This window comes from Grampus griseus (genome assembly GCF_964374135.1).
Source record: "Grampus griseus genome assembly, chromosome: 1".
Taxonomy (NCBI): domain Eukaryota; kingdom Metazoa; phylum Chordata; class Mammalia; order Artiodactyla; family Delphinidae; genus Grampus; species Grampus griseus.
This window is the reverse complement of record NC_139017.1, coordinates 164000389-164021683: the sequence shown is the minus strand read 5'-3', so window position 1 is coordinate 164021683 and position 21295 is coordinate 164000389. Positions and strand designations below refer to the sequence as shown.

Sequence of the window (21295 nt, the reverse complement as noted above, 5' to 3'; positions counted from 1 at the left end):
ATGATTCTAAAACTTGTTTCCCCTTTTCTCCCTTTTTGCTTCTCCCACAATAGCCCTGAGAACCAGATGGGGCGAATTGAAGTAGCCTGACCTAGAGCTGAGGAAACTGAGGCTGGAGATGAGAGGGGCTTGTACTGCATTCCTTTGTGCCCCAGTGCCAGGACCCCACCAGGCCCCATACCCGGCCTGGTGCTCCTCAGGCCGGCCCCACTGTCCAGCGTGTTCTTCAACCTCCAAGTCCAGGCAGGCGACAGCCAGAGTGGAGTCAGGCCATGGGCACCGCTCCTCAGGGGTCACGGGGCTAGAAACGAGGGCTGCTGGGCAGGGCCTGGGAGGGACGGCGCTGGGGGCTATGCGCCCGGCCCTGATTGGAACAAGGTGGCGGCCCTGGGAGCCCAGCCGGGCTTCACTGATCTTGCCTGGTGTTCTAGCCACTGGGCGGGACCGGCACCGGGCAGGCTGCCGATTTTCCCAGGTGTGGGAACACCCTGGGGGAATGGCCTTTCATGTGGCTGTGGGGTAGGCATGCCACCCAGCACGTGGGGGAGGCCAGGGCATTGGGGGCACGCTGACAGTGTAGGGGCCTTCCGGAGACTTGGAACCCCACAGCCGGCCAATGTCAGGCTCCCAGGGACAGGGTCACGGACTCCAGACTCTGAGACACGGCAAGAATGGCGGAATCTTTGTCATCAGAACTCGCATTTATTGAGTGTTCGCTGTGTGCCAGGCACAGTGCTGAGCACTTTATACGGTTTAACTCCGTGCATCCTGGGTTCTATGATCCCCCCCACTTACAGGTGGGGAGACTGAGTCTCATCAGAGTTAAGTAACCTACCTAAGGTCACACAGTTCTGAGGCTTTTGTCCTAGAATATAAGATCCCTAGAATCAGAGGGTCTTGGAGTGCGGAAATCACAGCTGGTTGATATTGGGAAGGCCTTGAAGATCCTTGAGCCCAACTCCCTTGAATCCCTTTTCCTTCTCATCTTGCGATACTTCTGAGGGGAGTTTGGCCTTTGATGTGAGTGGGTGTCAGCTTAGCAGAACAGGGTGGTACTGGGGGCAGGGGTTGAGGGCAGTTGAGGGCCAGGAGCGGGAAGGGCCATCACTGATTTCCCCCTTCCAATCAGCCCTATGGGGTTCTGCACGACTGCCCCCCACTCTTCCATCTGTCTGTCCTCATCTCTTTCCACTCTTTCCTTCCCTCATCCCACTCCAGCCACGCTGGCCTCCTCGCTGGTCCTCAAACACACAATTATACCCCCACCACAGTGCCCTTGCACATGCTGTTCCCTCTGCCTGGAAAGCCTTTACATTCAGTCGGCATGGCTCAACTCCCCACCTCAGTCAGGTCCCTGACACCCCAGTGAGAGGCCTTCTTGGAGCCCCAGCAATAGGCAGAGTAATGGCTCCAAAAATGCCCACATCCCAACCACTGAAACTGAATATGTCACCTCACATGGCAAGAGGGACTTTGCAGATATGATGAAGGTTAAGGACTTTGAGATGGGGAGATTACTCTGGATTACCTGGGTGGGCCTAATACATCGCAAGGGTCCTTACAAGTGGAAGAGGGAGGCAGAAGAGGACAGTCAGAGGGAGAGTTGAGACAGAAAACTGACTGGGGAACCAGAGAGATGGCAGCATGAGAAGGACTTGGCCCAGTGTTGCTGGTTGTGAAGACAGAGGAAGGGGCCCCTAACCAAGGAAAGCAGATGGCCTTTAGAAGCCGGACAAGACGAGGAAATGGATGCTCCAGTAGCCTCCAGAAAGAAACACAGCCCTGCCAGCACCTTGCTCTTAGTGAGACTCACGTAGGCCTTCTGACCCCCCGGATCTGTAAGATGATAAATGTATGTTGCTTTAAGCTACTGCATTTGTGATGATTCGTTACAGCAGCAATAGGAAACTAATACATCCTTCTTCCCCGATTTATACTTATTTAGCACAGTTATCATTGCCTGATAAATTACACTTTCACTTACGAATTGTCTTTTCCCTCCCCCAGCACCAGAATGCCAACTCCAGGAGGGCAGGGTATTTTTTTTTTCATTTGGTTTCGCAGTCCCAGTTAGAGTTGCCATATTTAGCAAATAAAAATACAGAACACCAAGTTAAATTGAATTTCAGATAAACAACAAATACTGTTTTAGTGTAAAGTTGTCCCAACGATTGCAGTCATTCATTGTTTATCTGAAATTCAACTAATTTGGGTGTCCTGTATTTTGTCTGGCAACTCTACTCCCAGTGCCTAAAAAAGTGCTTGAGATCATACTAGGATCTCAATAAATATCTGTTGAATGAGTGAAATAAATAAATGAATGAATAAACATTAAATTCTAGCTTAAAAATCCTTTTGGCTTCCAGAATTCCTACAGGATAAATAACAGCAAATAATGAAAGCAAACAGTTTCATGGCCCTTCCTATATACCAGGTACCGTTCTGAGTGCATTACAATTACTAACTTACTCAGTTCTTACAGTAACCGAATGGGGTCATTAGCCCACTTTACAGATGAGGAAACTGAGGCCCACGAGTGGCAGAGCCAGGCAGTGCAGGGCCCTCGAAGACCCTGGCTCACAGAACATTCTAGCTTTATCTCCTAATTCACTTCCCTGCACATAGTGGATTCTTTCTCTCTAATAGACCATGGTGCCTCTCTGAGGGGTGGCTTCCCCCTTTGCTCTGACTGCAGAACTCCTGCTCATACACCAAAGCCATGTCCTAATTCCCCTTCATTGTGAGACTGTCTCTGATGCTCCCAGGAGGACTTGGTCCCTTGTCTGAATGCACTGTATGTAAGGACTTGCTGTTTTGTCCTTTACTCCCCCAGACTAGGACCTCCCTGAGGACAGAACTGAGTCATTTTCAGCTCTCTGGCCGAGGAACTTAGAACTGAGCATGGCTCTAAGGGGCTTTCCAGAAGCATTTAAGGACCAGTGAATGAATGAATGAATGAGTGGTGAATGAATGAACGAGGGAATGAACGAACATCTTTCCCACTCTGGGCCTCAGTTTTAGAGTCTATGAAAGGGGAAGAACAGTCTCTAATCCCTACCCCCTCATCTCTTGAAACAAAACACAGTTTTTGCTGATAATAAGAATAATACACATTCATTAAAGAAAAATTGGAAAATAATAAAATTATGCAGAAGAAAATTAAAACCACCCATAATCCTGCCACCCAGAACAATTGTTAATATTTTGGTTTTCGGCCTTCTGGTATTCTTACTATATGTATAGATTTTTTTTCTTCTCTCCCTCCCCGCTCCCTCTGTCTTTCCTTCTTTTCTTTTCTAACAGTGGGAACCTGTAGTCCATGTTTTGAACCTGCTTTTGAAACTCACCAACATACAGTGTGCATTTCCCCTTGATCTTAATCCTCTCCCTGACGGCAGGCAACAAAACTACACTGATCGGGCATGGTGGGGGTAAGTGTGTGGAGAGACCCCCCAGTCCCAGCTGGACCACCGTGGTATTCCCTCGTGGTGAGTCCTTTGAGGTGTTTCTAGATCTCAGTTATGCAGACACTGCTAGAACACCCCAGTGTGGACGTCTTAGCCTCGTCCCTGGTTCCTCCCTTGGAACGTGTTCCAGGGTGGGGACCCCCGTGTGGACACTCTTGGGCTCTCGACCCCACCTGCCTGCTTCTCCCCAGTCCCGCTCCTACCATTCGCCTTGGCTTTCTGGGCTTGGCAGGAAACTGTGGGAGTTATTTGACCTCCTCGGAAGAAAAACCCCCTCTACATCCAAGGCCTCACTGGTTCCATCCAGGCTGAAGATACCCATTTATTTAGCCATTTGTCCGCTTTATAGTCTAAGGCTCATGATTTCCATCTCAGACACTCGGTTCTAACTGAAACAGCCTCAGACATCTCTGAGGGTGCTCACGACCTCAGGCCTGCATAGACATCATGTGTTAATAATTCAATGACTGAACTTACCTCATACCAGGCCCTGTGCATCTCTGTGCGTCCCCACAATCACCCTTGGAAGTAGGGATGACTATCTCCCATCTTACAGATGAGAACACTGAGGGTCTGAGAACGAAGTGGCTTGGCCGAGCTCACAGAGCAGGGAAACAGGGCATCTGGGATTCACCCTAAGTTGGCCTGACTCAGTGTAAAGCTGACTCTTCTGTCCTCCAGGGGCTGCACCTGTGTAGACCCCTGATTCTACGCTGAAGAGCTGTGAGCCTTGTAATCTGGGGGTGCAAAGACCTAGCCCGCCTGCCCCTGCTGCCTGCTACCTGACGGGGCAGGGTCCCAGCATCACTGGGAAGTAAGGAGAGAGCTTTGGCCTACAAGCTGGGTGGGCCAGATTCTGTCCGCTGTCCTGATGCTGTGTGTGCCCTCACCCTCTCCATCTGTAAGATGGGAGAGCAGGGACTCAGATGACAGCCTCCTGGGCATGCGGCTTCTCTGAGCACAGCCGTGGTGATACTCACCGCTGAGTCAAAGGAAGAGAGAACTCTTGTCAGACGGGCCACGTCATCAGAGGCAGCCAAGCCTGGTTCTTGCGGGGTTGGAGTGGGCAAGTCTCAGTCCTAGACCTGACAGCCCCAGATGGAGCCTACTCACCACACACCCCCCCAGCCCCGGCAGATGGGAGGCTATTTTTTAACCAACCCCACAGGAAGAAGAGGCCAGAAATGAGTTCAGGGGGTTAACCCAGGTCCCTGGGGACCCCTCCTATTTGCATCCTCTTTCCCCCACCAGCCAGGGAGCTGAGTGGACTTCACCTGGAGCTCCCTGGAGCCTTCCAGAGCTCCCAGCAGATCAGACTGTTGGAGCTGGAAGGTCCCCGTGTGATAGGCAGGGAAACCGAAGCCCAGAGATGTTGGACTAGGCCTGCTTTCCTCACCGCCCCCTCTGCTGTGTGCTTCCACCTCCCCTGCCTCCACCTTCCTGGGGTGACCCAGGGCAAGCAAGACCCTCCTGTCTCGGCCTCAGTTTTCCCACTTGTCAGATCATGAGTCCCCTCTGGGCAACTCTGAAGCGTCTCCCAGCTGGAGAACCTCCTTCTGCGCTGGGGCCTCCACTCCGTCCCATCAGTCCTGGGTTTCCCGGGAGGCTCGAGAAGCGTCAGCCCTGTGGACAGGGGCCAGGGGCAGGTGTCTGGGGGCCCCCCAGGAGAGGAGGAAATTCCTGGCCGGAGAAGCGGGGACCAGCCTGGGTAGGGGCAAAGCCGCTTCCCTTGCGGCCTCCCTCAGACCACACCACCAGGTGTACCTGGTCCCCACAGACAGGGGTTCCTGAAAAGTCGGGTGTCTGTCACAGTGGGTGCGGCCGCTGATGTGTGTTTGCCTCTGTGAGTGTTCACACGTACGTACGTGGTGGGGGTGGGAGGAACATGGGGGACAGTGGGCACACGGGCCTGGGGGGACCAGACTTTGGTTGCTGAACAGGGGCAGCTTGTGTCAGGCCCTACCACAACCACAGGTCCCCCCCAGAACCCCTTGGCTGGGGCTGGTCTAACCTGAAGGTGGAATGCACGTGGGGGAGGGGAGCATGCAGGGCAGGCGTATGGGGGGGAGGGGCACATGTGACGAGGGGGTATATGTGGGGGAGGTTTGCATGTGGGGGAGGGGATCATGTGGGGGAGCGGGGCACGCTGGGCCCAGTGCCCCGGTGCTGTCGGGGCCTCCAGGAGCTGGGACCCCAGTGAAGGTCTGAGGGAAGCTGACTCTGACTTGCCTCCTTTTTACTGTCTGTTTAAAACAACACTGTTACTAAATAACATTAATTGAGGGTCTCACATAACACACCCCTGGCCCCGTGATACAAGTAGAATGAGCACAATGAAAAAACTTGTACAAATACAGAAAAACACCTAAAAAATGTTGACGCCTGAAATCTTAGAGCCAGAGTGAATACCATGCGTCTTTGAGGAGGAAGGTGTCTCTAGAGCCTCTTGATATAAATCATCTTAATTCTCAAACCCTGAGCATTTCACTGGGGCCAGGGGCGGAGCTAAGCACTTGAAATACTGTCTTAGTTAATTGTCTGAACTGTTGCTCTCTCCCTTGTACAGATGAGGAAACTGAGGGAAAGGGAGCTTAAATATGACCCTCGGGGAGTAAGTGGTGGAGCTAAGATTCGAACCCAGGTCTGGCTAATTTGCAAGTGCAGATCCTCCCGGGGTCCAGGACTCAGCTCCCCTGGGAAAACTGTGTTCACTCATTCATTCCTCCAGCGGTATTTTCTGAGCACTCTGAGGAGTCAGATCTAGCTCAGCACTGGGGACTTGGCCTTGAACAAGACAGACAGGCCCTAATCGGAGCCCCCAAATGGTCACAGACTGAGCCCCAACCCTGACCACAGCTTGACCCCCTACGAGCTGTAGTCCCGCCTCCCCCAGTCAGCAGGGGCCTTTACGAGCTTTTCATGGGCCACAATGTGTTCAAAAGCCAAGACCGGGTGCCTGCCTCACCAGGCCACTGTCTGCTCGGGCAGGGAGGCCCCCAGGAGCCCACTTACCGCCCCAGGCCCACCACTCTGGGCCAAGCCTCCTTGGGGCAGGGGGCTGCGTGCTGGCCTGGGGCCTGCCCAGGCAGGGGGCAGAGAAGCCCAGCTCCCCTCTTGCCTTGGCCGAAAGGCAAGCCTCCACTCAGAGCATGGGGCCACCCCGGAGTCTGAGCTGGTGTGCACCCCCCTGCAGCCCCTTTTTAGCCAAAGATAAAGGTATTAAGAATGTCGAGAGGCAACCGCAGAGCATTAAACGCGAGTGTGGGGACCTTCTGAGCTTGGAGCCCTGCAGCACCCCATGGGTTACAGCTCACGAAGCTGGCCTGCCTGAGGGAGGGACCCAGCTCAGATGGGAGGGTCAGTCACCCAACTTCCACCCCAGCAACAAAGCCCCTGACATGCAGGGGTGCAGGGGGAGTGTGGGTGTGTGTGCCTAGCACGTATACTTAGGAGCTGCCTTTTGTGCACTAGGCTGTGCCCATGGGGGACACCGTGGCAGTGGTGAGCAGAGCCTGGGATTGAACCCCAGCTCCACCACCTACAAACTTTGGGAACTTAGGCAAGTGACTTCACTTCTCCGGGCCTCACTTTCCTCCTCTGCAAAATGGGGACAAAAGTACCAACTGGTTGGGTTTGTCTGAGTTAGTAGTGATTATATCAAGTGCTGAGCCCAGTACTGGCACGAGTCAATTTCAGAGGTGACCCAGGGCAGAGGAATATACCTCCCGGTAAGCAGGGGGGTCCATGAATAGGGCCAGAGGCATGTCTGTGTGTGCCCCTCTCTCCACATGGAGGATCCAGGAGGGGAATTCCAGAGGACTGCTGCAGGATGCCCAGGCAGTAGGCTTGGGGCGTGGGGCTGGATCACACAGAACCTACACTAGGTGGGAGGGACCCCTGGGAAAACTGGGCGTCCCAGGGAGAGGAGCCCAGAGGGAAAGGCCACCACCAAAGTGCTCAAAGTGCTGTTATGAGAGGGATAGCAGGGGACCCTCCCTGCCAAATGAGAAAGGATCCCTTTGCTTGTGCCATGCGTGGCCTGGGCCAGCTGTGGGATTTGGGCTTGGCTCCTTGGAGTGCTTTATGAGCTCAACTTTGGCTCAACTTACGCCCCCCACCCCACCCCTCCCCGCTCCCACTGCTCCATGCCTCAGTTTCCCCAACTGTGCACTGAGGAAGGAGAGGACCACCCTACATCAAGTGCTTTCTAAGTAGACTGTGCACTGTGTTTTACAAACTTCCCTCTCTTGGCCTTCAAATGGTTACTGGCCCATTTCTCAGAGGAGGAAACTGAAGCCCAGAAACGGCAATGACTCACCCAGCAAGAAAGCAGCAGAGCTGATCCTGACCGGCCAGGCTTGTGGAAGTGCCGCCAGCCCTTCCCAGGAAGGAGGCCAGTGGAAGCCAAGGGATGTTCCTTTATCTGGGAAAACCTCAGTTAACTCAGAGCTAATGTGCTGCGGTGAGGTGCACAGGCTCCGGATGCAGGTTTGAACCTCAGGTGGGTGACCCTGGGCAGGTGGTTTAACCTCCCTGGGCTTCAGTTTTCTCAGGGATAAAACAGGCTAATAATAGCACTCATTTTGTAGGGTTGTGAGGATCGAGTGAGCAAAGATGTGTAAGGAACTTAGTTTCTGGCATACAGTAAGAGCCATGTAAGTGTTGACTGCCAATGTGACTATTTAAGAGGTGAATTGTCATAATTTATATTTTCTACATAATTATGCACTTATTAATTCCAATTTTGTACTTTTCCTTTTGCATTTAGGATCCAGCAAATTTCCCTTTCAAGTTTCATACAATTTCTGCTCCCACAGGCCTGCAGCTCTGGTGGATTTAATAGCTTTCCCTAGAGCAGCTTTTCCCAAAGTGGGCTCTCAACACACCAGCTCCTTCAAGAAGCCAGTGTTCGTTAGCATATCAAAGGCTCTGAAAAGTCCTGCAGTAAAACCCTCTGTGGAACACTGCTTGATACCGTCATTCCTGATCTTATCTGGCCACGGAGCCCCCTTTATTTCTCTTTTTTAAATTAATTTTTATTGGAGTATAGCTACTTTACAATGTTGTGTTAGTTTCTGCTGTGCAGCAAAGTGAATCAGTTATACATATACATATATCCACTCTTTTTTAGATTCCCTTCCCATTTAGGTCACACCACAGAGCACTGAGTAGAGTTCTCTGTGCTATACAGTAGGTTCTCATTAGTTATCCATTTTTTTGTTTGTTTGTTTGTTTTGGGGGGGGGTACACGGGCCTCTCACTGTTGTGGCCTCTCCCGTTGCGGAGCACAGGCTCCGGACGTGCAGGCTCAGCGGCCATGGCTCACGGGCCCAGCCGCTCTGCGGCATGTGGGATCTTCCCGGACCGGGGCACGAACCCATGTCCCCTGCATCGGCAGGCGAACTCTCAACCACTGCGCCACCAGGGAAGCCCTAGTTATCCATTTTATATATAGTAGTGTGTATATGTCAATCCCAATCTCCCAATTCATTCCACCCTCCCTTCCCCCCTTGGTAACCTTAAGCTTGTTTTCTACATCTGTGACTCTATTTCTGCTTTGTAAATAAGTTCATCTGTTCCATTTTTCTAGATTCCACATATAAGCAATATTATATGATATTTGTCTCTCCCTTTCTGACTACTTCACTCTGTATGACAATCTCTAGGTCTATCTGTGTCGCTGCAAATGGCATTATTTCATTCCTTTTTATGAGCCCCCTTTATTTCTTCTCAACACCTGATAACATCTGCTGAACACACGTTGGGAGATGCCCCACTCATTTCCTGGTTTCTAGGAAATGGCAGAGCTGTGAGCGGCGCCCCTCACAGAGACGAGTGGTTCCACCTCTACAGAAATCATCTCCAGTAACTTGCTTCCATTGCTCAGCTGGTTCCCTGCGTTCTCATCATCACTGTCTGATTCAGTCCCCACAGCATCCTGGCGAGGTCAGTAGCGTCAATATCCCCATCTCACAGGTGAGGAAACTGAGGTCACGAGGTTAAGTGGCCACACAGCCAGTAAGTGGCAGATATGGGAGGCAAACCCACAACTTCTGATTCTAAACCCCACATTCTTTCTTCTGTACGTTGATAAGAAAAATAAAAACAGATCTCATTCTGCCAGGATCAATCTTCCCTGGTGATATGCTTTAAAAAATCTAAAGCCTTTTTTCCCCTATAGCATGGAATATATTACAAACTTAAATCTTCAGCAGTTTTTTTCTGCTTACGAAAGCAATCCGTGATGGTTGGGTATAAAACTTTTCGAACATTTTGAGTTGGAAAATGAAAAGCTCCGTAACCTCACCTCAAGAGATAACCTGGGTTAAACAGTTGGGCATACACTCTTCTAGATCTGCATGGTCCAACATGTGCTATTTAAATTAAAATAATTAAAATAAAATAATATTAAAAATTCAGTCTCTCAGTCACACTCATTGTGGACCTGGGTGGGCACATTTCAAGTACTCAGTATTCACACGCAGTGAATGGCTACAGTATCGGGCAGTAGAGACAGAACATTTTCATCATCACAGAAAGTTCTATTGGACAGCATTGCTCTAGACTCTCCCAAGACATATCCCGACATATATGCATAATGATCGTTAGTATTTTTGGTGAAGTTCCTGAATATGTCATAAGTCTCCGTATGGCCTCACCCATAAAGGGAAGAGACCCTCTAGAGGTAAAAACCAGACACAAGGAAAAACAGTCTAGGCAGAAATACACTGAGTGTTAGTGGTTTTCTCTGGGTGTTGAGATTACAGAGTTTATTTTTAAATTTTCTAGGTCCTTCAGGTGACCTACAACCTAAAATGCTGGTGGGGTGGGGATGTCGGGTGGAGTTATGTTTTCTCTAATGTTCTTGCTGGTTCTAAAAGCTTCAAGGTATGCTCTTGCCCAAGGCTTCATTTATTATCATTGTTTTTAAAATTGTGGACTCATGAAGAATGGAGGCCTGCACAAGGCAAAGGAATGGAGCACCCAAGAAGGAGAGGCAGAGGTTCATTTTCAGGCCAGGGGCCCCTCCAGCCTAGGGCTGCTTTAGGCAGGGCTGGCTTCACGGGCCTGCAGGCCAAGCAGTAACACAGCCTCCCTTGCTTAGAAGAGTCCCACGCTTGGTTTCACGCTCTGCAGTTGCCATCTTGAAATTCCTAATGATTTTTGACCAAGCGGCTCTGCATTTTCCTTCTGCACTGTGCCCTGCAAATTGTGTCGCCGGCACTAGTCCCGGGTTCTCCCGGGGATGGGTCTCATTTTGGCTGCTCTGACTTGTCCTAGTCAGACCACAGACGATCCCATCCATGGCGCACTCTATGTGTCTGAGAAAAAGTTTGCTTTCGTTGCTGAGGTGTGTGTCTAGAGAGTGATAAAAATAGGGCTCGCAAGCAGGTGCGGGCAGGCCCCTGTGGTCTGTGTTCACACACTTACGTGCACTCAAGGCGCACGTCTACACTGGCCTGTTTCAGAGAGCGGCCTGGTACATCACAGGATGCTCTGCCCCACATCACTGCCCAGCTTGGATCCTGCCTGGACCCCCACTGCCTTGAAGGCCATGCTGAACCTCTAGGCCTGGCTCAACTTCCTTCCAGTCTCTTCTCCCTCAACGTCGCCACAGGACCCACAGGCCCTCCCATTTCTAAGCAATCCTCTCTACGTGGTCCTTCTTCCATACCTTTGTCCATGCTATTAATTCTGCTTGGACTCCCCAGTGTTCCTTCCTTCCCAGCTCTACCTGTCTCAGATTCTACCCTTTCTGGGAAGCCTTCTGGAATTATTTGAGAAGGGCCTGAAGGTACTCTAATTGCATAGAAGAAAATATGAATCACCTTGCCTGGAGGAATCAGGGAGGGCTCCAAGGAGGTGGTGAGCCTGGGCCTTTAAGAAGAGATGTCTGCCAGGTAGAAAAAGGAGAGTTTTGTCAGGCTGGCTTTGATATCAGACAGATTCTGCCATGAATTTGGGCTTCACCGGTTACTAGCTACATGACATTGGGTGAGTTACTTCCCTTTGCTGAGCCTCAGTTTCCTCATCTGTAAAATGGGGATAATATTGATAACACCTACTACATGGATTAGAGATTAACTGATTAATGAAATTAGAACCACCACAGTGCCTGGCACACAGCAAGTCATCAACAAACATGATTCCCCTCTCCCTTCCTCAGTGTCTTCCTTCTGTGAAATGTTAGTGTCCATCGCCCATCGCTCTGGGTCTGTCTGTTTATTCATCTCTGCAATGGAGGTAGTGGTGCCCAGTACACGGAGCTGTGATGAGGGTTCTATGGGGTGATGGGAAGTTACAGAAGTCCCAGGAGCCTGAGATTCTACATCGATAGGAAGGGTAGAAGCCGAAGGGGTGCTGGCCTTTCTCACTGGGGCATTTTCCTGAGGCAAACTTTCCGCACCTCATGAGGCTGTCAGCTCCAGGAGGTCAGGCACCTGTGTCTGTTTTGTCTGCTCCTGAATCCTCAGTGCCCAGGACATGGCATGCAGGGGATGCTCAATAAATGTCCACTGAGTGATCAGCAGCACCAGTGGGCCCACATCACACCCCAAGTCCTGGGCACTGGGAATGGGAGAATCCAGGAAAACCAGCCCTTTCCAGGGAAAACTGTCTTCAGATTGGGACCACAACACAGGCCACAAGCATTTCCCAAGCACCTGCTGTAGGCATGGCTCTGCCCAGCCCAGGGCAGACCCTTGCTCCACAGACAGATAGGGAGAGCTAGGGAGCGCCGGGGAGGAAGATGACTGACACAGCGATTTGGGAAGAGGAAGAGAGACGAGGGGCGGCCGGTGGGGCCCTGGCTGGGCAGGAGCAGGCCGACCCCTTGCTGCAGCCCCGGCTGATGGGAGGCCCAGCTCACCTGCTCCTGGGAGTGTGGGGCTGCCTCTTCCTCTTCCTTGTTTTGAAAAAAAAGTTTCCCCTAAATTTACAAGTAATACATGTTCAGCGTTTAGTAGTTTGGAAAACCTACAAAAATCACCAAGAGAATTAGAAATAAATGTTCCCCGCCATCACTGCATCACGTAGCACTAACTACAACATTTTCGTGTTGTCCTTCCAGTCTTTTTCCTAAGGTGGCCTTGTTCCCAGAGGCGGCTTCCTCTGCCTGCCCCGAAAGGGATATGCCTGCGGTACAGGGGAGAGCCAGGCTCAATGCCGTGAGCCCCTCCCACCCCTAACATGGGGCTCCAACCATGCTGGCCCTGATGCCTCTTCCTAAGATATGAGGGAGCCCAGAGCTGTGGGTGAGACCTCAGCAGGGCTTCCTCCATGGGGGTAACGGGGGGGCAGAACTAGGGTTCGGTGAGGGAGGACGGAATGGAAGTCCTCAAGGTGGGGGCACTTTCGGGGCCATGCCGTGTTGGCCTTTAGCCACTGGGCACCCGGGCGAGTTGAGCCTGGGGCAGGGGCATGACCAGAATGGACCTCCCTTCTCCTCCCCATGCCCTTTCTTTTCAGCCCCTTTCATTTGAGTACCCCAAGTTTTCCTTCCCTTAACACCTTCTACTTGCTGTATACCCAGCCGCTGTTCTCTTAACAAAGGTGAGCAGATCAGTGAACTCACGGGCACTGGACCCTGCGTTCTAAAAAAAGCCCAGCCAGCAATGCTTCACCCCAGAGGGGCCGAGTGCCGCGGTGGAATTTAAGTCCACCAGTGTCCGCTTTCAGTGTCACACAATGAAGGATGTTCTGGGGGGCTGACTTCGGTCACCCCTGCGAATCATAAGTTATGGCATCCGCCCTTTCCGCCCACACGTAAGTCTGAACCTTTTGCCAAAAACACTTTTCCCAGACGCGAAAGAAAACCCCAAAGAGGAACCTAACCCTTCACACGGCTGCACCAATTGGATGTGAGAGCTCAGGCACCCACCAGCAAGCGTTTCAAAGAACGAGCCAGACGGCAAAGGGGAAGTGAGGGGAGAAGCTGGAACCCTCCCTGGAGGTCAGTGTTGGTCCATCTATTCATTGATCCTTTCACCCTCTGTCTCCTCCCTCCTCTTAGCAAGAAGCGCTGAGCCTGACCTGCTCCCAGGAGCACCCCACCCAACAGGAGGGGGTGGGGGGAGTGAGGGCGGGGGCAGGGCTCTCCCGAGGCCTGGAGGGGAGAAGGGGGGAACCCGGGAAGGCTCCCCAGAGGGGGCGGCCTTTAGGCTGGGTCTTTTTTTTTTTAAAAACATCTTTATTGGAGTATAATGGCTTTACAATGGTGTGTTAGTTTCTGCTTTATAACAAAGTGAATCAGTTGTACATATACATATGTTCCCATATCTCTTCCCTCTTGCGTCTCCCTCCCTCCCACCCTCCCTATCCCACCCCTCTAGGTGGTCACAAAGCACCGAGCTGATCTCCCTGTGCTATGCGGCTGCTTCCCACTAGCTATTTTGCATTTGGTAGTGTATGTATGTCCATGCCACTCTCTCACTTTGTCCCAGCTTACCCTTCCCCCTCCCCGTATCCTCAAGTCCGTTCTCTAGTAGGTCTGCGTCTTTATTCCTGTCTTGCCCCTAGGTTCTTCATGACCATTTTTTGGTTTGTTTTTTAGATTCCATATATATGTGTTAGCATACGGTATTTGTTTTTCTCTTTCTGACTTACTTCACTCTGTATGACAGACTCTAGGTCCATCCACCTCACTACAAATAACTCAATTTCGTTTCTTTTTATGGCTGAGTAATATTCCATTGTATATATGTTAGGCTGGGTCTTGAGAGGAGAGAGGCAGGTTTCTCACCTTCCCCATCCTGTTCAGAGTCAGACTCTTTTGCCCAGGAGGAGCGGGACCATGAAATAGTCATAATTTCCGTAATTATGGAGGTCTTGCCTCTGCACCAAGCCCTATATTAAGCACGTAATATACATGATCTCATTAACCCACCCAACACATCTTGAGATGGCTACCGTTTGTTCTCCCGATGGTACAGATGAGAAAACTGAGTTCAGAGAGGCGAGGCACTTTGTCCGAGGCCACAGAGTGAGGAAATGACGGGGCCTGGCTGCAGCCTGGGCTTGTAACTAACTGCATTTCATGTGGCCTCTTCCCCAGAGGACACCCTCTTCTCCATCCCCATCTCTGGGAGCCATTGACAAGGGGCCTGACAGTCCCGCTACAGTCTCCCCCATGCTTACCTCTCTCCAGCACTGAGAACACCAGGCGGTTTGTGCTGGAGATGGAGCCATGGGGTGATACGTGGGAACATCTGCCAGGTGGCAAGTGAATGAACGTGGGGAGGCGGCGGGGCCGAGGGGCTCAAAGAGGTGGCCGTGCCGAGTGAGCACTTGCTATAGACCAGTGCCGTGCGCAGGGCTTCAGGGCAGGGTCACATTCTCCCTTGCAACCACCCTAGTCCCATCTTATAGAGGAGGAAAGAGACTCAAAGAGGTGAATTAACATGTTGGGTCACCCAGCTATCTCACAGCTTAAACCTGGCTTGACTCTTAAACTGTATGCAAGCCTGGTCCCCGAGCAGCTGAGAAAAGTTGGTGTTCCTGCTACGGAATTCGACTTCACACAAGACCACACATCTCTTTGGACCTCAGCTTCCCCATCTATAAACCGAGGCGGAGGCCCTCTGCCTGCCAGCTCCAGCGTTCTCCTGGATTCACGCACTGTTCCTGCTTCTTGTGAAGTCTCCAGGCGTGACAAGTCTCGCTCCCAGCCCAGCTGTGTCCCTCCAGGAAGCGCTGTTTCAAGGCGGGTGATGGAGGGCTCATGTTCCAAATCCACTGAGGGATAAAGCCCTCCCTTCCTACCTCCCTCCGTCCCCTTCCAGCACGTAAGGGAGGCTACTGGGCACCAAGGCGGGAGTAACTGGCTGATCCCCCAGGCTGGCCTGGGCCCGGAAGCTCCCAGGAGGCCAGGGCTCCCTGGTGGCCACAGGTAGTCCCAGGGAAGACCCCTGGCAGAGGGGTGTTTGAGCTCAGTCTTGAAGATTGGGTGAGACTCCTCAGCTGCCAGCTGGGTACCCCCCGGCTTGGTGGATTTGAGGAAGGGTCTGCAGATGAGGCGTCCCCAGGAGACGGAAGTAGGAGCTGGTGTTGCGGCCGCCCCACCGAAGCCTGAGCCCAGAGCACAGGTTCCCCGCCTTTGGAGGAGTCTGGACTGGTTCAGAGGCGAGGCTGGGGTCAGGGGGTGCTTCTGCCTCCCTTCCCCAGGAGGCTTCTCGAAGGTCAGGTTTGCAGGCCCTGTTGCTCAGGGGCATCTAACTCCTGGCCGCCCTCCGGTAGCCGAGCGGGCCTCAGCTTTGATGCAACCCCCTCAAGACTGAGGCGTCAATGGGCTCTCTATGTGACCAGTGGGGCCGCTGGGGGCCGCCGGCCGCCGTCGTGGGCGTGGGTGAGGCCTGGACACACAGTCCCACTGTGTGGGGCCGGCTCATGCCCGCCCAGACCCTGTGGCCAGTGGGGGACTCCCAGGAATGCCCTTCCTGCCTGGGGGGGCACTGTGGACTGGCAGGGTGGTCTGGGGAGATGGGCGTGTGCAGGGCGGCCTCAGGAGCCGCCGTCAAAGGGCACCGGCAGAGGTGGTGCCAGGCAAACGCCAGAGTGGCCGTGGGTGGCTGGCGGTCAGCACCTTCATCTCCCAGGGTCACGGGGTGGGGGGGAGGCGGCCAAGGGCGCTCTACCCAGGGTGACCAACCATCCTGGGGTGCCCGGGACTCGGGAGGGTCCCCTGTTGTTTAGCCACTGCCCAGAGCTGAGCACAGGACACGGTGAGTGACCTCTCTGGTCGCGGCAGCTCTCCCGCCATCCAGTGACCTCTGAGTCAGACCTTCCTGGCTAGACCTGCCCAGGGCCGTTCTGTGAGGCCTGCCTCAGACCTGAGAGGCCACTTCCCACTCCTTCCAGGTGTCTTCAGCTGTGCAGCTGCCCACCGCTGCTCAGAGAACTCTGGCCAGACAGGCCCGTCCCGGTCCCCTTCCAGCACCTCACCGCGCATGGTACCCGCAGCCATCCCAGGAGGTGCCCACAGTCATCTCATCCTTTCCTGCCTCTGCATCTTTGCCCACCCAGGCCATTGCCTCTGCCTGGGACATCCTTTCCCCGCCTGTCACCCCCTCACACTGCAAGGCCCCGCTCCAGGAGGACTGTCCTCCCCCAGGCTGACCAGTGCCCCCTCTCTGATCCCCCAGCCCCCTGTTCTTTGTGCCTTATAAATTTATCACACCCCAGTGCAATTTTCAGTTTACCCGTCTCTTTCCACACCAGATTGTGACTTCAAGGGTGGAGAGCCTGACCTAGTCACCCTTGTACCTGAGCTCCCAGCACAAGGCCAGGCTCCTCATAATTTAAAAAAAGGAAGGCATTTATTGAGCACTTACTCTATGCCAGGCACCCTGCTCATTTAATTCGCTCCAGAGCCCATGAACTTGGTGTAATCATCATTCCCATTTTACAGACGGGGAAACAGACGCACAGAGTGGTGAAGTGGCTCGCCCCGGGCTACAAAGTTAGCGAAGGGCAGAGCCAGGACTTGAGCCTGGAGAGTCTGATTCCAGAGTCCAGCTTGAATCTCAGTATCTACTCCTTGATAAGCTTTTGTGGAATTACTGAATAAAGGAAAACCTTTGTCTCCCTGAGTCTCCCAATTCCTGCATGTGGCAGCTTAGATCCATTTCCTCCAGTTCCCTCCCTGGAGGGGTGCCCACCCTCAGTGTCCTGGGGAGAGTACTTTTGTCCATGGGGGTGCAGTTTGAGGGTGCTGTGAGAGGGACCTGCTGCAAGGGGGACGCCCCCAAGGGGTTCAGAGAAGGGCCTCGTGGAGCTGGCCCTCCATGGGTTGTGGACGGGCCCTTGGGCAGCATCAAGGCCATTGCCCACATTTGTCAGGTGGGGAAACTGAGGTCCAGAGACCGGAAGGGACTCGCCCATAGTCACACAGTGTACCATTAGGCCTCAGCTTCCGCATTTGTCAAAGAGAATATTCATACCCCTTCTCCTACCTGGGAGAGTCCCGGAGAAGAGATGGGAGAAGGTGGTGAATTGCTCAGGGCACAGGGCACCCCAGGAGCCCCCTTTGGCCTCTCAGTGCCTGGCATTCTGCCATCAGCCTGCAGCTCTGTGGGGTAGGCACCGCCCTCTTCATGTCTCCTCCTCACCCTCTACTTCGTGTGGAAATCAAATGCCTCTTCACGCTCTCCCCAGACCTCTCTGTCACAGGGAACTGAGAGCAGTTCTGGAATCGGGAACCCAGCCTGAAAAGCTCTCGAGGGGCAGTGATGTTGTGAGACCTGCTGGCTCCACTGCCTCCGGCTGAGGAGCTGGGACCGCAGGCCTGCATTCAGGGGGGTCCGTGAACTCAGGCGGGAAACACGTGACAGCTCTCCTTTCACTGACCTCTAACTAAAATGTAGCATCTTTTGCCACAGTGATTTTGTCACCCATGGAAATCACAGATATCCTCCAGTCTCATCAGGGCTGTCACGATTCTCTTGAAATACCATGTATGCCCGTTCCTGCTGTATTATGACCATTACTACCTCCACTGAGAGGCCCATGGTCACGGAGTCACAGATTTGCTTTTTTATAGTTGGATAACTGTATTTCCATAGATTTGGGGTTTTTTCATAGCTCTTTGTATTTTGTTTTATGCGTTTAAAAATTCGATTCTGAGGAGTCTGTAGGCTTCCTGAGACTCCAGAAAGGTCTGTGGTTCAGGGTAGGTTAAGGGCCCTGCATGGGACAGCATGTAGCCGAGCACTGCGGACCCAGAGGCTGGATCGCTTTGGGGACAGAATTGGCATCTGCAGCCCTTTGAGCCTCCGGAGACAGAATCCCCCGAAGTGAGCAGAATGTGGGGGACAGAACTGGGCAGGAGAGAGGGGACCAGACAATGGGACAGAACACGGAGCTGCAGGGAAAGCCTCAGACCCCAGACCCTGAGGCCTCCCCCGGACCCTGTCTTACAAGACACATCTGCATCCCTGCCCACCAGGCATCAGCCCGCTCTGTGCACACAGCCGGCCCAGAGCCACCAGCTCTCCTTTTCCTCTCCCTCTGTGCCACCGTTTACCATCTCTCGGGCCCCATGGCATCAGGAGCCCATCCTAGGTGGGTGGCCCTTTAGTCCTGTCTCCCAAGTTTCCTTTGTTTTAAACTCGACATTTCTCCATCTTGCTCACGGAGGGAGAAATACAGATTACAAAGACCCAGCAAATGGTTTTTATAAACTCTTATTTTCTTGCCACAGAACTGCCTTTAATTAGCTCCGAGGACTACAAAGGGAACAGCGTTATAATAGGAGCCGCTTGAAGGAAGGAGCCCATGGCGCTCGGCTCCCAGACCTCGGGCTGCTGCCGGTCACCAGCCACAGGCAGGTCTGACGGGAGCGCCCCCGCCTCTCCCCACTCAGCCCCCACATGCGGCCACACAGCCTGCCTCAGCTTCTCTCCAGGGAGGAGGAATATGTCCTGCTCTCAGACAAGCCCTCGCAGAAACCTCTGGACAATAGGCACCCACATGTGCCTCAGTCCCTGCCCAGAGCTGGCTGCCCAAGGACTGGCGCAGAGTCACGTGTTAGCCCACAGCAGGACAGGCAGATGGGCAGAAGGGCAGATGGACAGTCAGACCGACTTCTGTGTCTCAGCCGATCACCTCAGCTGAGCAAAGGCAACGCCAGACCCCCAGACCCTGGAGTTCCGGATGCCACTCAGTCCTTCTATCCTGGAGGAGGACTCATCCCCGTGTATAACCCAGAGACACTGCCCTCATACACAGTCCGTTCCCAGCCTCAGGCAATTAGAATGTCACAGCCAGAGGGGCCTCCATTTGGGGCACAGAGAGGTTAAGTAACTTGTCTAAGGCCGCTCAGCAAGGTTGCCACTGAGCTGGGACTCAGACTCAGGGCCTCTTGACCTCCAGTCTCAGGGGCCACAGCCCCCCTCTGGGCTCCTGCTAGCGGGGAGGAAGGCAGCAGGGGGGCCAGACAGAGGCAGGAACAGTCTCCCCCCGAGTTCTAGCCTCAATCAGAGGTTTCAAGCGGGGGATCCCGGGACCCTATCCTTTCTGAGGCACGTAACTTCGACCTCCGGGTTCCTCTAGGCCACGAATAGAGGCAGAAGCCACCCAGAAACACTTATGTCTACCCGGGACCAAGTCCACAAGACTTCCCGAGGCCTGCTCCCTCAACTCCGATCCAGTTTCAAGGCCACACAGAGCTGCACGAGTTCCAGCAAAAGCCTGTAGCCCCTTCTCCCTCTGCTTCCCTTACCCCAGGGATCACTCGGAAGATGCAATGCAGGAGAAGTCCTCGGGAAGGTCTCTAGATCCCAAGGTGTAGACTTGCCCCCTGCCTGCTCCACGGCTCTGCTCAGAAGCTGGCTGGGCTCTGGGGGATCGGAGTATCTGAGTGTCTGCCTGAGCACAGGTAGAGGGTCTGAGCTCTCTGGATGGCCCAGGGGCTGGGGCAGCTGGGCTCAGGAGCCCTGATGGTGAGGCGGGAAGCCTCGGGTCACAGGGACACCCCCGTGTCCGCTCCACCCCACGACCCTCCGAGGTCTGGCCTCTGAGGTCTTGAGGTCTTGTGGTATCCATGGCGCCCACCACGAACAGTCCCCACCAGCTGAGGATGAAAGTCCACAAGGGTGCTCCGCTGCAGGAGACCACGGAGGCCACCAAGCCCTCTTCCCACCTCAGGCTTTCAGAAGCCAGCGGATTTAGGTAGTCAGCCCGGGCACTTGAAAGCAGCCTGGGCTGGCGGTGGAGGGTCGCGGTCCGGGGACTGGCCACAGCTCCCCACCCGAAAGGGGGATCATTACTCACCGCGGATGAAGGTCGGCGAGTAGGTCGGGAAGGAATCGAAGATGCTGTTGGATGCCATGCCCCGCTCTGAGGAAGGCGAGCTTTCAGCCCTTCAGGGGGTTGGGTTGGGATTGACTTGGTTGGCTGTCGTTTTATTTTTTCCTAGCTACTTTTGAAAATAAAGGGGGGGGGTGCTCCTGCTTTTTGTTTGTTTTTTTCGTTTTGTCCCTTTATTCCCCCTACTGCTATGAAAAAGAAAAAAGCAAAGAACGCGAGAGTGTGTGTGTGAGCGAGAGAGAAAAAAAATCCCCAAGGAAAGTAAGTTTCTGTTTGTACCCAAGAATTTGGATTCCAGGTCCCACAGGAATGTCTCGCCACAAATTTTCAACAGAAGCGTATGCAGAGTGTATCATTAGATGACGGGAAGGGGCCTTTGGCAGCCAGGGCAGGAGTCGCAGGGCAGTGAGAGCAGAGCCAGCCCAGCATCAAGCGCCACGGGAATGAATGAATGAGGCTCGCCCCCGGCACAGCTCAGCTCAGTGGGTGCGAGGGCGGCCCGGGGGTGGGAGAACGGGGAGCCAACCAGCTCCGGCGCAGGGCCTTGAAGGCGGCTGAGGGCCTGGCCTTGTGGTTCTGTGGTTGAGGGACCAGGCCTTCACGGTGTCAACCCGACCTCAGCTCACAGGATGCAAGAAGTCAGCTCGCGGCCTTGGCCCATTGGCTGGGCGGCGGTCACCTGGGCCGTGATGTCACAGCCTCTTAGAAGATCTTGTGGCTGCCTCTCTCTCTTTTTAGAAAAAAAAAAAAGAAGAAGAAGAAGAAGAAAGAAAGGGAAAGAGAGAACAAAAAGGGATGGCTTTTATTTGTGGAACTAGCCTCAGCACGCGGCCCAGAAGCAGAACTGGAAGCGGCTGGAGAGGGAGTGGCGTTGCGGGGGAGGCGGTTTGGATCCTGTGGGAGATCCCTTTTTAATTAAGGCCAGTGTTGGCCCGGGCAGCCGGGAGCCCTGCAGGCCCTGCATTGGGTACCGGGAGCCCGGATCCCCTCCAGGCCCCCCCACCCTGGGCTGCGTGTGGCTCTCA

General features: G+C 53.6%; 1 protein-coding gene across 1 annotated transcript in view; it reads right to left on the bottom strand.

Annotated features, from left to right (window-relative positions):
• The window catches only part of RUNX3 (RUNX family transcription factor 3), a gene marked incomplete at both ends in the record, with an annotated part of 60494 nt that extends 39868 nt beyond the window's left edge, over positions 1 to 20626 (bottom strand). Inside the window, 2 exons of the mRNA XM_082668787.1 lie at positions 20235 to 20323; positions 20550 to 20626. Of these exons, the coding sequence (XP_082524913.1) occupies positions 20235 to 20323; positions 20550 to 20626 (166 nt within the window). The remainder of the gene's footprint in view (positions 1 to 20234; positions 20324 to 20549) is intronic.
• Positions 20627 to 21295: the final 669 nt, after the last annotated feature.